Source organism: Entelurus aequoreus, linkage group LG21, assembly GCF_033978785.1.
Source record: "Entelurus aequoreus isolate RoL-2023_Sb linkage group LG21, RoL_Eaeq_v1.1, whole genome shotgun sequence".
NCBI lineage: Eukaryota > Metazoa > Chordata > Actinopteri > Syngnathiformes > Syngnathidae > Entelurus > Entelurus aequoreus.
In genome coordinates, this window is record NC_084751.1 from 28006707 (window position 1) to 28025561 (window position 18855).

The following is an 18855-nucleotide window of genomic DNA, read 5'->3' on the forward strand; positions in this document are numbered from 1 at the left end:
TTTAAAATGTGCAAAAATAAAGATAAACATCCAATACAAAAAAGTGCAAAACGAAATATTCTGTAACAACAGTGTGAACATTTCAACAAAAGTGAAAGTATTGCTTATTTGCTAAAATGTGCAAAAATAAAGATAAACATCCAATACAAAAAAGTGCCAATCTAAATATTCTGGAGCACTGTAAACATTAAGTATTGCTTTTAAAATGTGCAAAATAAACATCCAGTCCAACACAGCACACAATAACCAATTCTACTCATTCCAGTGAGTGTCTAACAGTTGTAATGAAGAAAGGTTAGCATGTCTACATGCTTTGGTTCTTTTCTTGTTTACAATATTCCCAGCAGCTGAAAATAGGCGCTCAGAAGGGGTCGATGTGGCTGGAACTGAGAGCTAATTAGCCTTCACCTCAAGCCAGGATTGCGAGTGAGCTGAGCTGCAGTTGAAGTTTCTAGAAGGTCAACGGGCTCATCGTGATGTTACTAGTAGTTGACTGGGAGGTGTTTATTATCATTTGGGGAGAGTCCGCTGCCTGATGCTCACCTGCTAAACACCTATCTGCTCCACGCTGAAGCGCTGACTACATACGCTCTGAATACGCACTGCTGATTGGCTGACAATGCTTTGTGTGTACCAATCAGATGGTTGTGTGGGTGGGACAATGCTGCGTGCTGAGACAGAGGCAGACGGAGCAAAGCAGCTTGTTAAGACTTTAGCTTTAGCTTAGAAACTCGTTCGGTACACCGCCGTACCGAACCGAAAGACCCGTACCGAAACGGTTCAATACAAAACATGTACCGTTACACCCCTAGCAGATACAAATGACACATTCATGTTTTTGTGTAATGATGACAACGTATGCTCGCGCGGACGATTGACTAGTTGATGGTTTTCTTTTCAAATGTTCGTTCATAGCCGTTGTGCTGCTATTATAGGCCATTTACGCTCGACACAGTGTGCATACAACAACATTATTAGGCCGTTTATTGAAATACTCCCACACTTTTGACCACTTTTGGCATGCTTTTCCCCCCTCGCTCGCACCGCTCGCATCGTCTTCTTTGATCGTCTGCTTTGCGCTTCGCCATGACGGTAGTGTGACGTAAATATGCGACGCGTCGACGCACAAAAACGGCGTCAACGTATTTGCGTAACCGATGACGTCGACTACGTTGACGCGTCGTTTCAGCCTTAGTGAAGATATTTTCCCAACAAAAACAATGAACCACTGATGCAGTCATGAAACTGAGGTGTGGCTTTCAGTTTAGAGCATCTAATTGATAGAAACCATTGTTAAGTTTTCTTGTAATTTTACAGAATTTGTATGTAGGAAATGCCTCCCAAAGCATCTTAAAAATGGTAAAATCACTTCAACTTTAGGGGGCAAAGCCCTCTGAATCCCCATAAGGGCCCCCTTGACCTCTGGCTGATATTTTTCAATTCTTCTGTTTTTATTTTACCTTACCTAACCAGGATCCCTGATCATAGTATAAAGCTCCCTCTAAGCTAATACACATCTTACCGCTAATAAAAGCCTAATGCTCTTTGCACCTAAGTAAATAAACACCCTGACTGCAATATGAGGAAATAAGGTATTTAAGGGGGAAAAAAGAGCAAAACGTACATTAATTTGACAATAACGCTGATTCTGCATGTGCATGACTGTAATAAAGATGCATCCGTTTGTCCGCGCATATTATCGCCCGCTTAAGAGACTGCTAACATGAGTGTGCCCCATCCCTCGCACTCACTGGGTTTACGATTGCAGGACGTCCCTCTGTCTGACTGTACAGACACTATTGACGGCCTCGATGCCCCAGAGGGGTCCTATAGTCCTGCTAGATCAATTAGAAAGGTACTTCCAGCTCCAGTCACAAATCTATTACATTACTATGTATGACGAGAATAGCAAAGTAGTTAAGAACTGTAAGGATACCAAAATGCTTGTTGTAGTTTACAGCAATTGTGTTTGCATTGTCTGTTGTTTGGTTTATGCTCCATTCTATGTTGTATCTGCCTGGAATTACTGCTTAACACTAATAACTCATTTTATGAAATCAAAATTATATTTAAAAAAAAAAGCTGCAACTGAGGATGACATTAGTTTGTACATCATAGCCAATCATAGCAATTCTAAGATAGCATGCAAACATGCTACGTGGCTATGAGCAACGGTAAGTACTGTGATCATCCAGAGATGCCGGACTCATCTCTCAGTGAAAAGCATGTACAGTTAATGCTCCAATTATGGCACACATTCGGGGACTACAGGAGACCTTAATTAAATTTTGATTATTCCGTACAATTTTTGGTGACAAAGAAAAAAACTAACATTTGGAAATGCATGCTTCTCACTGGAGTGTGATGCTTTGCTCTTGCAAAAAAAGTTCAACATAAGTTACCTGTGAAGAGTTATTACGTTACATTACTTTTAATTAGCAAAGGTCGAATCAAGGTTTGTTGGAGATGTTTCACTTTTCATCCGTTACCATACTTGCCAGCCCTCCCGTTTTTAGCGGGAGAATCCCGATATTCAGCGCCTCTCCCGACAACCTCCCGACAGAGATTTTCTCCCGACAAACTCCCGGTATTCAGCCGGAGCTGGAGGCCACGCCCCCCCCAAAAAAAGTCTGCCGCAGCTGCGATTGGACCTGACCAATCTCCGGGTACAAGTACTAGAGTACCAATTGCTTGCCAGGGAAGATCTTCCCAAGGAAGCAAGGATTGACCGGTTTTGGGCCATGCTAGGGAGAGATGGAAGATTCCACACTCTCGTGCATTTGATGAAAGCACTTTTGTGCGTGCCACACAGCAATGCATCATCAGAGAGGGTGTTCAGCATGGTTAGAAAAATAGTGACAGAGAATAGAAAGAGGATGGACAATTCAACCCTTAACAAAGCATTGTACTTTCAAGTACAACAATGAGTAGATGAGTGTTGTGTGTGTGTATATGTGTAAATAAATGAACACTAAAATTCAAGTATTTCTTTTATTTATATATATAATAAAAAAAATAAAAATAAAAATATATATATATATAGCTAGAATTCACTGAAAGTCAAGTATTTATATATATATATATATATATATATATATATATATATATATATATATATATATATATATATATATATATATATATATATATATGAAATACTTGAGTTGGTGAATTCTAGCTGTAAATATACTCTCCTCTTAACCACGCCCCTAACCACGCCCCCGCCCAAACCACGCCCCCCCACCTCCCGATATTGGAGGTCTCAAGGTTGGCAAGTATGTCCATGACTGATGAACGACCGACCTGCATGCCAACAGGTTGTTGGGCTGGCTGAAGGCAAAACAACTCATTTGTGGCCACAAATCAAGGCGGTCGACCCATTGGTATGCAAGACGGTATTACAAAGCAGAAAAAAACCAACCCAATTTCTGTGTTGCACGTGTCCCCTCAGACTCAAGCACATGCTGGGCCATTCCTAGCAATAAATCTATTGAAAGCAGATTGAAAAATGTTGCATACATGCATTGATTTCGTCTGTTGGAGTGATTCCAAAAGGGATTTGGGTAAATGTTATTTCAGAGTTCCTAAGATAGTCCCATCATAAAGGGAAAAAAGTTATTAAAACAAACTTAAAGAAAGGTTGCTGCTAGAGGTGGGAATCTTTGGGCACCAAAATAATCGATTATTGATGCATCTTTAATTTATGTATATTGATGCAGTTTCTTTTTGTTCCACAAAATAAGGGTTTATCACTTGCAACTTAAAAACAACTGCATTTGTAATAAGAAACAGGTAAATTAATTCCCACATGTATTACATTAGTGAAAATGTGTGCAAAACTGGACCAGAAGAGCTCTATAATAAAGGAGCTGGTTGGATCTCTGGGTGAGGTGGCTCGCTGCTGTCAGCCAAATTTTTAGAACTGTCAGCATTACTTTATTTACAATAAATAAATCGATTATTGACGTTTACTAATCGACTCTGCAATTGTCCATGTCCGTCTAAAAATCGATTATTTCCCCCGCCTCTAGTTGCTGCTGTCACTCGTCGACTGGAGCCCAGTCAACAACACGATCGAGTTTGCAGTGACTACTTTGTAAATGTCTGAATCAACTAACTGTAAAAGCCTCTATATGATTTATTTACTTTTTGTATTCTACTATATGCTTTCATATGAACAGTTGTCATTGGTAAACAATGGATTCTGGGGACGGCGTGACTTGGGTGGTAGAACGGCCATGCCAGCAACTTGAGGATTCCAGATTTGATCCAAGCTTCTGCCATTCTCGTCACGTCCGTGGTGTCCTTGGGAAATACACTTCACCCTTGATCCTGATTAGTCGTGGTTAGGGCCTTGCATGGCAGCTCCCGCCATCAGTGTGAATGTGTGTGTGAATGTGGAAATAGTGTCAAATCGCTTTGAGTACCTTGAATGTAAAAAAGCGCTACGTAAATATAATCCATTTTACCATTTTTTTGTTTTTTACCATTTGTGCATCACTACTTAGTTTATTTAAAGGGGCTGTTTGCAACATTTACACAGATGCCTAGAGGGCGCTAACTTTCCAATGTATTTTACACAGTATATCCCGCCCTCTTACGGCCACTAGTATGTAATGACATATGTATGTAACACATGCACGTGGACTGTTTTTGTATGTGTGCACGCACCCTGCTCATGCGTGTAGACTAGACCGGGTGAGTTACTGCTGTAAACACCAGGTACAGTGTCAGATTCAAACACTGATGACATCTATTAAACAAGACAAGAAGCAAGGAAGTAAACAGAGACAGAATTAAATTTGGCTCAATTGAGGAGAGCGCGTCTGGGCTGTTCTCTTGTACAGTCTCCATCACGCTCTGGCGAAAGATTGTACGCCCCCTCTTTTATTTGGACTTTCCCTGATTACATGGCAACAGCTGTTTCTAAGGTACGGGGGTCGTAAACAGCCGTCTCCTTTGGTTACAGAACCGTTCAAAGAAAAGGTCGTAAACAGTTCACAGAAAAAGTTGTAAAACAGTTCACAGAAAAGGTCACCTTCAGGGGAGTCAGGCCCTGCTTCCTCTCCGCTTTGTAGTTCTTGGGTCACGACAATATCTTTCTGTTGATTACAATACCTGAAAGAAACAGAACACCATGTTGCTTCCCATGCTACACAGTGGAGTTTTACAAGCCTTCTTCTTGGTAGGGTTAAAGACAGCTTTTGTCTGCTCGCCGGGAACTCATTGAAACACAAAGTTTTGTGATAACTTAGATACAATTATTCTGACATACAGTATTTTATCTAGCCCGGTAAAAAAAATGTATTGCATAAACTTAAGTGATTGTGAAAAATATTGACAATTGTAAAATAAAAGTGTTCTGGTAAATTACTGATAAGCTAGCCGATGGTGTTTTGTTGTATTTTTTACTTTGAAAAATGTAACTGTGAACTAGTTGCAAACAGTCCCTTTAACTAATTTAATATACTCTTATAGGCTTCATATTCCATAGCAATGACATACTCCATCTTGATATTGCTAAATATTGTTCAAAACCAAACATTACTGGACAACAGGACAGAGGCTTAATCTAACTAAACATTGAGACAAGCCATTCATTTTAGTCAGTAACAACTGCAGATGCCAAATTATACATGTCCGCAAAATATTTGGCTTGCAACAAAATATTTACTGTAAAAACTAAACTTACATACTGTATTACCTATGTTATAACAAAGCAAATTGCCTGACAGCATTGAAACTAGAGATGTCCGATAATGGCTTTTTTGCCGATATCCGATATTCCGATATCGTCCAACTCTTAATTATCAATTCCGATATCAACTGATACCGATATATACAGTCGTGGAATTAACACATTATTATGCCTAATTTTGTTGTGATGCCCCGCTGGATGCATTAAACAATGTAACAAGGTTTTCCAAAATAAATCAACTCAAGTTATGGAAAAAAATGCCAACATGGCACTGCCATATTTATTATTGAAGTCACAAAGTGCATTATTTTTTTTAACATGCCTCAAAACAGCAGCTTTGAATTTGGGACATGCTCTCCCTGAGAGAGCATGAGGAGGTTGAGGTGGGGGGGTAGGGGGTAGCGGGGGGTGTATATTGTAGCGTCCCGGAAAAGTTACTGCTGCAAGGGGTTCCGGGTATTTGTTCTGTTGTGTTTATGCTGTGTTACGGTGCGGATGTTCTCCCGAAATGTGTTTGTCATTCTTGTTTGGTGTGGGTTCACAGTGTGGCGCATATTTGTAACTGTGTCAAAGTTGTTTATACGTCACCCTCAGTGTGACCTGTATGGCTGTTGACCAAGTATGCCTTGCATTCACTTGTGTGTGTGAAAAGCCGTAGATATTATGTGACTGGGCCGGCACGCAAAGGAAGTGCCTCTAAGGTTTATTGGCGCTCTGTACTTCTGCCTACATCCGTGCACACAGTGGCGTTTTAAAAAGTCATACATTTTACTTTTTGAAACCGATACCGATAATTTCTGATATTACATTTTAAAGCATTTATTGGCCGATAATATCGGCAGTCTGATATTATCGGACATCCATAATTGAAACTATACGCTGATAAACTATAATCACACAGTAGTGACGGTGTCATTTGGAATCATTGTATTCCTTACATCTGCGCATGTGTATGACTCGTAGGAATGCGAAATGTAATTGTGCAATTAAAGACTTTTTCGCATGAGTACAAACCTTACACTAAATAACACTAAATTTATGTGTTTTGTCATATAGTAAATATGTCTCACACTACATACAATTAATCTATCGTACAATCAATTAGGTTACCTCCAAACACATGCACCTGGGGATAGGTTGATTGGCAACACTAAATTGGCCCTAGTGTGTGAATGTGAGTGTGAATGTTGTCTGTCTATCTGTGTTGGCCCTGCGATGAGGTGGCAACGTGTCCAGGGTGTACCCCGCCTTCTGCCCTGAATAAGCTAGAAATTGGATGGATGGATGTGAGCTGTGGGGTGTGGGTGCTGTGATCCGTGTGATGGCAAACAGCTGAGATTTTTTGTTTTAATTTTGATTAATGCTCACATTTTAAAAGTGCAATATCAATGTTGGTGATGTGCATTTGTTTGTAGTAAACATTGGCCTAAAAGTAACGCAACAACTGCCTAAAGCAGGCGACTAAAGTTGACTTGGAAATGGACTAATGGGACAGACAGAGAATGTTCTGTCAGTGTCTGGATGCTTTGTTAATGGTCTGCTGTTGTCATGGAGGCTTTGGCAGAAGTATTGATTGCCTGTTGTCAGAACAAGTTTAATAACTTTGCATGCTTGCACTTGCAGAGTCTTCATGTTGATCTGCCCTAATGCAGCTGAGATAGGCTCCAGCACCCCCCGCTACCCCTAAAGGGACAAGCGGTAGAAAATGGATGGATGGATGGGTGCATGCATGTGAAGATGTCAAAGTGCCACCAGGCATGCTGAAGCGCTTTCGGTTTCCTCGCTAAAAGCAAAAAACATAACCTAATCAAACATTTTGATCGTTTGTACTGCGAAACATGTATAGTAAATGACAAAATAGGAAAATATAACATAATTTAGGGTAACGATTGTACTAAATTGAAATATTTCCTTATTGTGCAATTATGTTTCTGCATTTCATGGATTCGTATTGATGCACAGATGCAGGGGAGCATGATTTTCAGTGGCGAGCATATCTCGCCAGAACAACGGCACTCGTTGGCCTCAATGAAAGAGGTTAGTTAGCAACAGACAAATAACAACTTTGCCTTTAGCGACTTGATGCTTATTTTGTGGACCCATCCAAATGTCTAAAAAATGATGTGCCTCCATACTTTTATTTTTTGCGAGTGTAGAATCAAGTGGTTGACCACAAAAAGTCTTCTTTGGTGATGTTGAATCTTTTAAATCTTAAGAGTTTATATAAATCCATTCAGCTATTTTTTAATGTCTGGCTAGTATATTTGCCCCAAAACCTTTGAAATACGCTGACTTCTGTGCTGCAGAAATTAAATAAACTAGCCATATTGAATGTTTGCTTTCCACTTGAGCATGTGAAGTAAGGTGGACAGCGTCTAGGTCAATTGGTTGCAACCCCGCAATTGTGACCACCGCCAGGGTACACAGGTCCACATTTTAGACCTGAAGAAGCCTTTTGGATGAAAGGTGAAACGTCTCTTAACAAACAAGAAGAGTCCAGTTGCCTAAATGTAACTTTTTCTAATTCCAATGACCTGGATGACAGATCAGGGGTGTCCAAAGTGCTGCTTGGGGACCATTTGTGGTCCCCAGATTGAGTTTTGTTGGCTCGCAGCATATTGTCGAAAAAACAACAGTGAAAATGTAAGGGAAAAAAAAGCGCAAAAAAATCGGAATGTAATGAGAAAAAGCTGAAATTTTCAAACTAATAACAGTATACTTAGTCATCTGCATTTTAGCATTAAAAAACAAAGTCTAAATGGCCCCTGCATACTTTTGACTTTTCAGTATGCAGCCTTTGATGGAAAACCTTTAGAGACCCCTGATCCAAAGTAGTAGAAGCTCTCGAAATAAAAAATAACATAAGATAAAACATATAAACAAAGTTTAGTTAGTTAATTAAAAAATAAAAATAATACTAACATATGAATTCATTGATTAGAAAAATTACAACAATTATAAACACTTAAATGTGTAACTAAACATTAATATTTTCATACAGTCAGAATTTATGACACTAGCTTATGCAGTTACATAATTGTAATTTTATTACTACTAATAGTATTATATTCTAACAGTGGAAAAACAACAACAACAACAGTACAAATTTTAGAAAAAAAGCAACAACAAAAAAGTCAATGTAATGAGAAAAAAACTTACATTTTCCAACTAATAATTATTAATAATATACTTGTTCACCTATACCACAGATCTGACACTAAGTTTTGTCTTTAAATACAGCAAAATGGCCCCCCCATACTTCTGTTTACAGCCTTTGATGGAAAATGTTTGGACACCCCGATCTACACAGACATTACTTTTACATTGATTGAACATGTCCTGTTGATTCTAACTACTATTCCAGCTGATCTGTTTAAACAAAAAATATTTGACTGCATTTTGAGCTCTAAATGTTTTTGTCTTTCTCTTCTCATCTTTGCCCTGCAGGGGGAGCTAGTGACCGCATCTAAGGCCATTATTGAAAAGGAGTACCAACCCAAGGTGATCGTCAGCAAGCAGGGGCCCAACCCTTTCAACAAGTTCACCGACCAGGAGCTGGATGAGTATCGCAGGGAAGTGGAGCTGAAACAGAAAGGGACTGAAGGTAAAATGGGTGTGTTGTATTTGAATGGTTCTGGATAGACGATGATATTTCTCCACGCGCACATGCACCGGCAACATAATTCACAGTGCAGGAGCAATGCGACTCTGCCACGCTCTGTTCTGAAATGGAAAAGTTACCGAAGGTTCAAGCCCCCGATCCCACTCCTCAGCCCTCTGCAACCGACGGCGGCCCCGAGCAGGGCCCCTCGACCCTGGGCCCTGCAGATGAGGTCTTCCCCGACTCCCCTCATAAGGAGTTCCACTGCGCCGTGCTGCGAGCTCTCAGCAAGGAGCCACTAGAAGCAGATCAGGCTCCAGGTACATGAAGCGGAGACACTTTTTCGGTGTCGGCCTCCCGTTTCTTCAACAACCACTCCGCAACTCCCCTCCCCTCTGCTCATCCCCGGCCTACCTCAGTGGGACGCTTGGAGCCCCCCTCCCCACAACCTGCTGTGCCCTCTACTCTCTGGAGGTTTTGGGTCTGCTGCTGCTGTTTTTGTTGTGTCACCACGAGCAACACATTAATCTACCTCCGCTTTAATTTGCTCCCTCCATCCCCTTATCCCCCTCGCTCTGATGTCTGGTGCAAAGACATCCGAGAACTTCCTGCAGTGTGATTGGGCGAGGAGCTGAGGATGCTGAGCGTTAAACAAACAAGGATGCTTGTCCCTTGCATCCAAAAGTGTGTTTTGCTGTGGAGTGCTGTGCTAACCTAATGATTGAAGCTCCATCATCCAATCAGAATAGCCCGAATTTGGACTTTAATGGTGGTGTGTTTTCCTGCTAACCTGTCCTGGGTCAATCACCTCTTGCTGCTCCTTTTAAGTTACTTAACTGGTTTGACACTTTTGTGGATTTTTAAGCATTCTCTCTTTTAAATTATTCTGTTTTTGTCTTGGATTAAACCATTCATTATTATATAATCTTGTATTTGTTCATTTTAGATCAAGAGCAGCTAGCAGAACCCGAGGAGGAGGAGGCCAAAGACCCAAAGGCTACCTGTACACCCCCCAGCACCCCAGTTAGAGCAGAGGAAGGTAGGTTTATCCGGCCTGGTTTAGCATGGGTTCCTACATGGGCCGTCTTCAGCAGTGTCCAGAAGGAATGGAGTCCTCCGATGCATCCCTGTGGCTGTTTTGATTTTTTAATCGCATTACTATTGTGCAGTGTTTGTGTAATAACAGGCCAAGAGGGAGCAGCCCCATGCTGCACAACAGGGCATTTTTAGACGTCGAAAAGCTATTGAGGAAGCACCGCTAACACACAGGATCAGCTTTAAGTTCGTAGTAATCATGGCACCCTGTAGTCACACGAGTGCCTTTTGACCAATCCATTGAGGAGATTGCCTGAAACCGAGTTGGCCATACTCTTTTTATACGTGACTCTGAGCAAGTTATTATTGTTCCTCTTAATTATTCATTCATTGTAAATGTCATGTAACAAGAGTGTAGATGGTAAATTACACATAATTACTGTAAAGGGAGCTATATATCAACAAAAACGTACTGCTACTTGGTCAAAGCTAAAGCCTAAACAAAAAAATACCATCTACTCTACAGAAAATATAAAAAGTATATGGTGGCACTTCACACGTCTAATATACATATAGTTTAGTTTATTTTGTCTCTTAAGTTGCTCAAACCTCCAGCATATGGAAAAGAATAAAACTATGACCGTATTGCACAAGACGTTAGCGTGCCTCATGATTGCTTAGTTCCGCACCATATGCAAAGAATTTATGTTTTGCTACACTTTTGTGATATTAACTTGGAAAACGTGAGGTACATCTGTGACACGACTCACCTATGTTATTCATTAAAGTTGAGATTAAGTACTTTATTGTTTTTACATCTTAACATTAAAAATAGTTAATTTATTTTTACAATTAATTTTTTTTGTTTTTATCCATTATTTCCTTTGGGCATAGTTGTTTTGTCCCCGAATGTTACACTGCATTTCTTTAAATTCAAAATGTGTTATTTATTTGTAAGAATTATAGTTTACAGAAATTTTAGCATTTTCTTCCTCTTGGTCTTTATTACTGTTGGATTACACCTACATCACAGCAGCATCATAGTGTTACAATAGTTAAGAATTCTCAGGGCATTAAATCCATCACAACTGGACTGTTTGTCTTAGAAGATTGAATACAACATCAAGCGCTCCTTAGTATTTATCCTCTACAGGAGGGGGCATGCCCAGACAAAAAAATTTTTTGGCACAATTTTGGTGCAAAACAACAAATGCAAAGAGACCTACAGTTGTCGTTCTACACCACCATAGATTGAAAACATTTATGTCAGGGCATGCCCCCTCCTATAGAGGATAAATACTCCGGCACCAAACGCTCACACGAGATCTGTCGTGGAAGACGTTTTGCCTCTCATCCGAGCAGGCTTCATCAGTTCATGCTCACAGATTTAGGTTAGACAGATCTAGTTTGAGCGCTTGGTGCGGGATCCAAAGTATTTATCTTCTACAGGAGGGGGCATGCCTCGACAAAAATGGCTTTTAATTTATTGTGATGCAAAACGACAGTGGTTAAGATGCAAAGAGAGACCCCTGCCAGTACAATAACAGAGGTCTCTCTTCTCTGCACCCTAAAACTGTCGTTTTACACCACAATAGAATGAAACCATTTATGTCAGGGCATGCCCCCTCCTGTAGAGAATAAATACTTTGGATCCGGTAACAAGCGCTCAGACTAAATCTGTCCTGAAAGACATTTCGCCTCTCATCCTAGCAGGCTGCATCAGTTCATGCTCACAGATTTGTATAAGACAGCTCTAGTCTGAGCGCTTGGTGCGGAATCCAAATTATTTATCCTATATAGGAGGGGGCATGCTCTGACGAAAATGGCTTTGACTATATTGTGATGAAAAATGACAGTGGTTAAGATGCAAAGAGAGCTCTCTGCCAGCACAAAAACAGACGTCTCTCTTCTTTGCATCCGAACAGTTGTTGTTTTACACCATAATAGAATGAAACTATTCATGTCAGGGCATGCCCCCTCCTGTATAGGATGAATACTTTGTATCCGGCACCAAGCGCTCAGACTAGATCTGTCCTCAAGCACGTTTCACCTCTCATCCGAGCAGGCTTTATAAGTTAATGCTCACAGATTTAGATAAGACAGATCTAGTTTAAGCGCTTGGTGTGGGATCCAAAGTATTTATCTTCTACAGGAGGGGGCATGCCCTGACAAGAATGGCTCGGCTCTATTGTGGTGCAAAAGGATAGTGGTTAATATAAAAACAAAGACCTCTGCCAGCACAATAACCGAGGTCTCGGTTATTTGCACCCTTCAGCTGTCGTTTTACACCACAATAGAATGATACCATTTATATCAGGGCATTCCCCCTCCTGTGGAGGATAAATACTTTGGATCCAACACCAAGCGGTCAAACAAGATCTGTCCTCAAACACGTTTCACCTGTCTTCTGTGCAGGTTTCATCAGTTCATAGGTTTAGATAGGACAGATCTAGTCTGAGCGCTTAGTGCCAGATCCAAAGTATTTATCTTCTACAGGAGGGGGCATGCTCGAACAAGAATGGCCTGGCTCTATTTGGTGCAAAAGCTGTTAATGTAAAATGAAAACCTCTGTCCACTTCTGTAGAGGATAAATACTTTGGATCCGGCACGAAGCGCTCAGACTAGATCTGTCTGAGCATTAATTGCTGAAGCCTGCTGGATACATCTAAGACAATCTGTACAGTCCTGTTGCTATCGATGCAATGCCGTGACAATACAATGACCTGGATGAATGAGAATATTCATAGGCACAATAGTTCATAATATAAAGGTTATGAATATTTAATTGTGACTTCTGCTAACAATAGTTAGCCGTTGTGCAGCTCTGATGTCAGGTGTAATCTAAGAAATGTAATTTTGTTCAATAACATGTCTCTCCTTTACCCCCTTCGCCTCCATCGTACATCTTGTTGGGGTTCACTAAGAATGGCCAACCACCATTCTTTTTTTGCCCAATTTTGTTTTCCTTTTGTTGTTTTTTTCATTTTAACACAGTGCCTGTGGTTTGATCTGCATAGACATTTGTTTCTATTTGTGCTTTTTTTTCCTTCTTTGTGGCTGCGATTACAATCAAAGGAGAAGGAAATGCAAAAGAGTACCTGTTACCATAGTAAGTACGTACAGTTCCACCCTCCCAATGACCACACCCACACCACCTCCATGCTTGTCTTCTAGCATCCCTTCCCTCTGCATGGCTGTAGTGCTAACGCTGTCTGGACTAACTTCATAGGCCAAGGTTTTGAGATGCCTTCGCCCGGTTTTAAGTCGTCCTCTGACTCCTACTGGATGTGGATGGGTGTTATTTCAGAGCTCCTCCCACTTTGTTAGATTCACTTTCACACTGCCTGGAAAAAAGGCGTCACTTTTTCAGAAAATTCCTGGCTTCTGAGGTAGTATCAGCGCCGTAACAAAGCCCTTTGATTTATATTTAAAAATATTATTTCTCTTTCTTTTTCACTGTCTCTATGTATCACTATCCCTCTACAGGCCTATAAATATATATATCTATATTTACCTACTCTAAATCAATCTATCTGTCGATCATCTCTACCTCTATTATTTATTTATTTTTATTTTTACAGACAGACATAGTTTTGTATTTCATTATTGTTTCTTTTGTTAATATCAGAGTCCGTTCTGCAAAAAGGTCATCCTTAGAAGCACACACCTTATGGACAGGGACCCACAGTTAAAATATACATCATCATACAAAATACAATACAATACATTCCAAAATCTACCCACCAAATACCCATTTATAATTTCATTTATAGATAAAAAAGGAATCTTTAAATCCACCAAATCAATCTCAATATCCTATTATTCAAAATTGATTAAAAGGTTGCATCTTGAAGATCTGCGATAATCTCATCATACATACTGAGGTCAAGACCAGTATGTATGTATGTCTCTATATCTGTAAATATCTATATTTTTTCAATATCTTTCTATTTATATATATATATATATACTCTATTGCTATCAATACCTCTATCTCTCACTACAGCTATCTATTTCTCTATATACTGTAACTATCTCTATACCTCTATATCGAACTCTATACCGCTCTAAATAGCTACCTGTATACCTCTACTTCTTATCTTATCTATCCCTATCTATTTCTCTATCTTGTTATATAAATTGAATGATAACCTTATTATACAATTACCATGTATCTAATTTTTTGAGAACAGCATTTGCGCGGTAAAGTTCTGCTTTAAAAACCCAAAACAAATACAGTAAGTAGTAAATAAAAGGGTGTAATTTTAATTTGTTTACATGTCAACGATATTACAGCATGAAAATGCAAACATTTCCAAATGTGACCCAAAAATGGACATTTTCCAAAAAGTTCCCTGTAAATAAACGATGAAAACGGCCATATGTGGGTATAATGTTCAGTGTAGGCCTGTGTGAGTAACTATAGTAACCAAAAGTTAGAAGTAGTTTACATTCACTACAATGTTAATGTGCTGAATAGTCATGCTACCTTCAATCCTGTACTCCTCAACTGATCTGATACCTGGTTCTTATGTCAATAAATGAATAAAAAGTGACGGATGCCTCTGAAGTAAACCTCACCACTCAACTTTTGGTCAACCTACTAATGATGCACTGTGGAAATAACCTCATGTTATGTCACAAAACGGTGGGTAACGTCCTGGAAATGTGTTGTTCTTTTGTTCTTCATTCCAGACGACGCCTTTACCAGGTACACCAGTGCCTCATTTGAGTGTGCGGGGCTTTGCATTTTGAAAAGCTGCTCCAAAGCCATGTTTTATCAATATAAGAAGTGTGTGTGTGTGTGTGTGTGTGTGTGTGTGTGTGTGTGTGTGTGTGTGTGTGTGTGTGTGTGTGTGTGTGTGTGTGTGTGTGTGTGTGTGTGTGTGTGTGTGTGTGTGTGTGTGTGTGTGTGTGTGTGTGTGTGTGTCGGACAGTAATGGTTGAATTATTAAAGGCGCAGTGCAGTGTTTTCATAGCATGCTAGTAGTGTTAGAGCAACATTAAAACTGGTGTTTTTGTTCTTCACGCGGCAAATGCTTCTTAACATTGTGCATCAGCATTATGTTGACCGTAAGAACGGTGGCTAATTTAACAAGAACATGTTGCTCTCTCTGCTGGTGACCATTTTTTGGGCTGCTTTTGATGATGCGCTGTTAATTTGGGTGTAAATTATCCTCCTGTGACCCTTAATTGCGAAGTATTATAACAAATGGAAAACTATTGAAACACTTTTAATTGTAGCCATAAAATTGCTTTTACTTTGGTGTAACATATAGATATTTGTATGACAACCATGGGATGTCAATACAATATCTACCAGTTCCAATTAGCGCAACTGAATTATAAGTGCTCAGGTCTCAGGAGGTTAAGACGCGCACACACAGTTGTGTCGTTGCTCCCGCGCTGGTGTGTGTGTGTGGGTTTTGCTTTTCTAAAAACCTCTGAAAGCCTTTTTCTGTTATAGACTATATATTTTTTGTCTATATGCAGGGTGCAAATGATCAAAGGAATGGTACTCGTTAAGATTTTGCTGTTTAAATGAAGGTAAAGCTAAGTCAGAATGTTGCATATTATACCGTATTGACCTGAATGTAAGCTTGTATTTTTTTTACTCATAAAAAAGGTTGTCTTATTTAAGTCCCAGAAATCTATACATAAAAAAAAGGCTGCACCAACTTTGGGTGAAAGCTTTTCTTCCGGGCCACTCACACACACATATATACCTGCATCGCCATGACACAGAGATCAGCTAGATTTTTTTTTAAATGTCACAAAGGTTGATCTATGTAGAAAGGTCATCAAAAAACAGTTGGGTAGTTAAGCAATATTGACACATACCAATTGTTCATTCACTGATATCGAGAACATGAGTGTATGTCTTCCACTTATGGCTTAATCTGGTTTTAGAAAAGAGGAGACGTCTTATATCCGGGTCAGTGCGGTATTACTGTACATTTTTGGAAAAGTGTGTGACCGTTTGGGCTCAGTGAGTTGATGAAATGTTGATTAGTCAATTCATCACATGGTAGAGCTATTGGTCGCTGACTCGTGAGAAGCTTTCTTTTTTCAAACAAGAAAATTGAACAGTGATGAATTGCATTCTGTGCATTTGCATATTTGGATATTGGAATGTGTGAGGGAAAACCTGAAGACGTGGGATTCATCTGCGACTGCATTTCTGGTTTTAATGGTTGTTCAGGGAGCTTTAGGCTTTGTGGTGGGTGCTTATGTAAAAGTTTGTATCCGAAGTTCAATGGTGGCTGATTTGAGCGCTAAGCCTTGTGTTCAATTCCCGGTATTGTGGTTCAGCAGCTTCTTTCGCTCTTTTGATCAACTCTCCCTCTCCTCACCCTGGCAGAGACCTTGCCAGAGCCCACCTTTAAGGATGAGAGCGACGCTGCCACCCTGAGACAGACCCTGCCAGATTTAACCCCCGATGACCCTTCCGACGCCCCGGCACTTCCCGTCGAAGACTCCGCCCCTGTCACAGTCCCCCACACCCCCACAGCTGCTGAGCCCGCCCCTGCTGCAGAAGCCGCCGCGGACGGTGAGGACCACGCAGGCGACCAGGAGGGAGACGAGTCTCCCAGCAAATCGCCTTCCAAAAAGAAAAAGAAGTTCCGCACTCCTTCCTTCCTAAAGAAGAACAAAAAGAAGTCTGAGTCCTAAATAAGCTTCACATTTCTTTTTCGTCCTTTTTGGTTTTGTTGGATTAATCGCAGCACCGCTTATTTTAACATCGCTTGCTTTTTAACCATTTTTTCTTTCATTAGCGCGTGCCAATTTTGTATACAGTGTAAAAATAATCCAGTTTTCCCTCATTAGCTGTGAGCGAGTGATGCCTCCTGTCTTGTCCACTCTGCTGGCCTTCAATGCATGTCTAGTAAGAGTTAGTTTTTAAGGACTTAATTCAAGCGTCGTAACCATTAGAATGTATTGGGATTGTAAAACGAAGTGTCTTTTGAAAAGCAAAAACAAAAACATAACCTTGGCTGCAGAAAGGAACAACGCATACGCGCTTATGTAACTTTCAGTTTTTAAATAAGAACGATAAAAGGGTCGGCACAGGTTTTAGCGCATTATGCAATGCTTTAACGATAGAAGCTACAGTAAATGGAATGCATTTATTCTCATGCACAGAGTGAGACATCCCAGGAAGCGTCCACAAGCATCCAATGGTTGCTTTAATATGAAGGAATGTGTACAAAGAATAGCTTCTTTTTTTTCCCACTTGTCGGAGTTCAACTTTTTTTCAATTTTTATTTCTCTACTGAAAGAAACGGGGAAGAACATGCTTTATTTAGTGTGATGTATTTTATTTTGTCACATCGTAGACGAGCCATAACTGCTTGCTGTGAGAGAGCACTGTGAACCGCCACTGTTTTACTTTAACCACTTTCCACAAGTGTTTTATGTATTTGTTTTTAGCTTGTGTATAGACCCAAAACACTTTCACTGTTACAACTCAGCCTGTTTTTTTTATTTTTTATCAAACTGGATCTCTTTAACTCTTTTATTACAGCACATACTTTTGTCATTATTGTAACATGTAGAGAGATGTGCTTTTAGGTTGCAGGGCATTAATACAAAGACCTAATATTATATGCTAATTCTTTGTTCTGCCTGAATCACTTCCAACTAAATGTCTCATGTTATCATCGACTGACGTACTACTTTCACATGTTTTTTTTCTTCTTTTTTTTTACAACCATAAATAAATATGCTATGTCCAAAATGTTTGTATTTGTATTTTCATTCATATGTCGTTCTTTTTAAGTTTATATATGCAGCATGTAGCCACTATTGCCCCCACTTGTGGAACAGCCTGCCGGAGAGCCTCAGGAATACAAAGACCGTTGATATTTTTAAATGAAAGGTTAAAGGCATACATTTTTAATCAGGCTTTTTACTAATAATTTTAAAGCCTTCTTAGGTCCTTCATTTTTATTCTATTCATTTCTATTTTACTTATTATCATTATTATTACTAATATTCTAGCTATTTTGTTTTTATTTATTAATTATTTTTTTTACATATATTTAAAAAAGATGTGTTATTGTTTTTTTATTGATTGATATTCATATTTTAAAGACTGTACACCTAAAAATAAATGCATAGTTAATTCCAAAAAATACATTGGGAAAGGTTTTTAAATATATTTAATTTAAAAAAAATGTTTTAATTACACTACATTTTCACTGCTATATTTTGCCAATGATCATCACACACACACTAGGTGTGGTGAAAGAAATGAACCTCTGCATTTGACCCATCCCCTTGTTCACCCCCTGGGAGGTGAGGGGAGCAATGAGCAGCAGCGGTGGCCGTGCCCAGGAATCATTTTTGGTGGTTTAACCCCCAATTCCAACCCTTGATGCTGAGTGCCAAGCAGGGAGGCAATGGGTCCTATTTTTATAGTCTTTGGTATAACTCGGCCGGGGCTTGAACTCACGACCATTATTTCCATCCATCCATTCTCTAACGCTTGTCCCTCTAACTCTATTATAAATCTTACTGA

The 18855-nt window shown here is 39.7% G+C and overlaps 1 protein-coding gene across 21 annotated transcripts in view; it reads left to right on the forward strand.

Annotated features, from left to right (window-relative positions):
- add1 (adducin 1 (alpha)) overlaps positions 1-18072 on the forward strand; it is a 66599-nt gene extending 48527 nt beyond the window's left edge. For 2 of the 21 annotated variants that reach the window (XM_062031348.1, XM_062031355.1), the window contains exons 13-18: positions 1769-1855; positions 9146-9302; positions 9389-9619; positions 10246-10338; positions 13410-13447; positions 16696-16841. In XM_062031348.1, the coding sequence (XP_061887332.1) occupies positions 1769-1855; positions 9146-9302; positions 9389-9619; positions 10246-10338; positions 13410-13444 (603 nt within the window). In that variant the 3' untranslated portion in view covers positions 13445-13447; positions 16696-16841. Of the gene's footprint in view, positions 1-1768; positions 1856-9145; positions 9303-9388; positions 9620-10245; positions 10339-13409; positions 13448-15029; positions 15046-15827; positions 15882-16695 lie in introns of all 21 variants that reach the window. The other 19 variants (XM_062031339.1, XM_062031341.1, XM_062031354.1 and 16 more) reach the window with 16 other exon arrangements.
- The last annotated feature ends 783 nt before the right edge of the window (positions 18073-18855 follow it).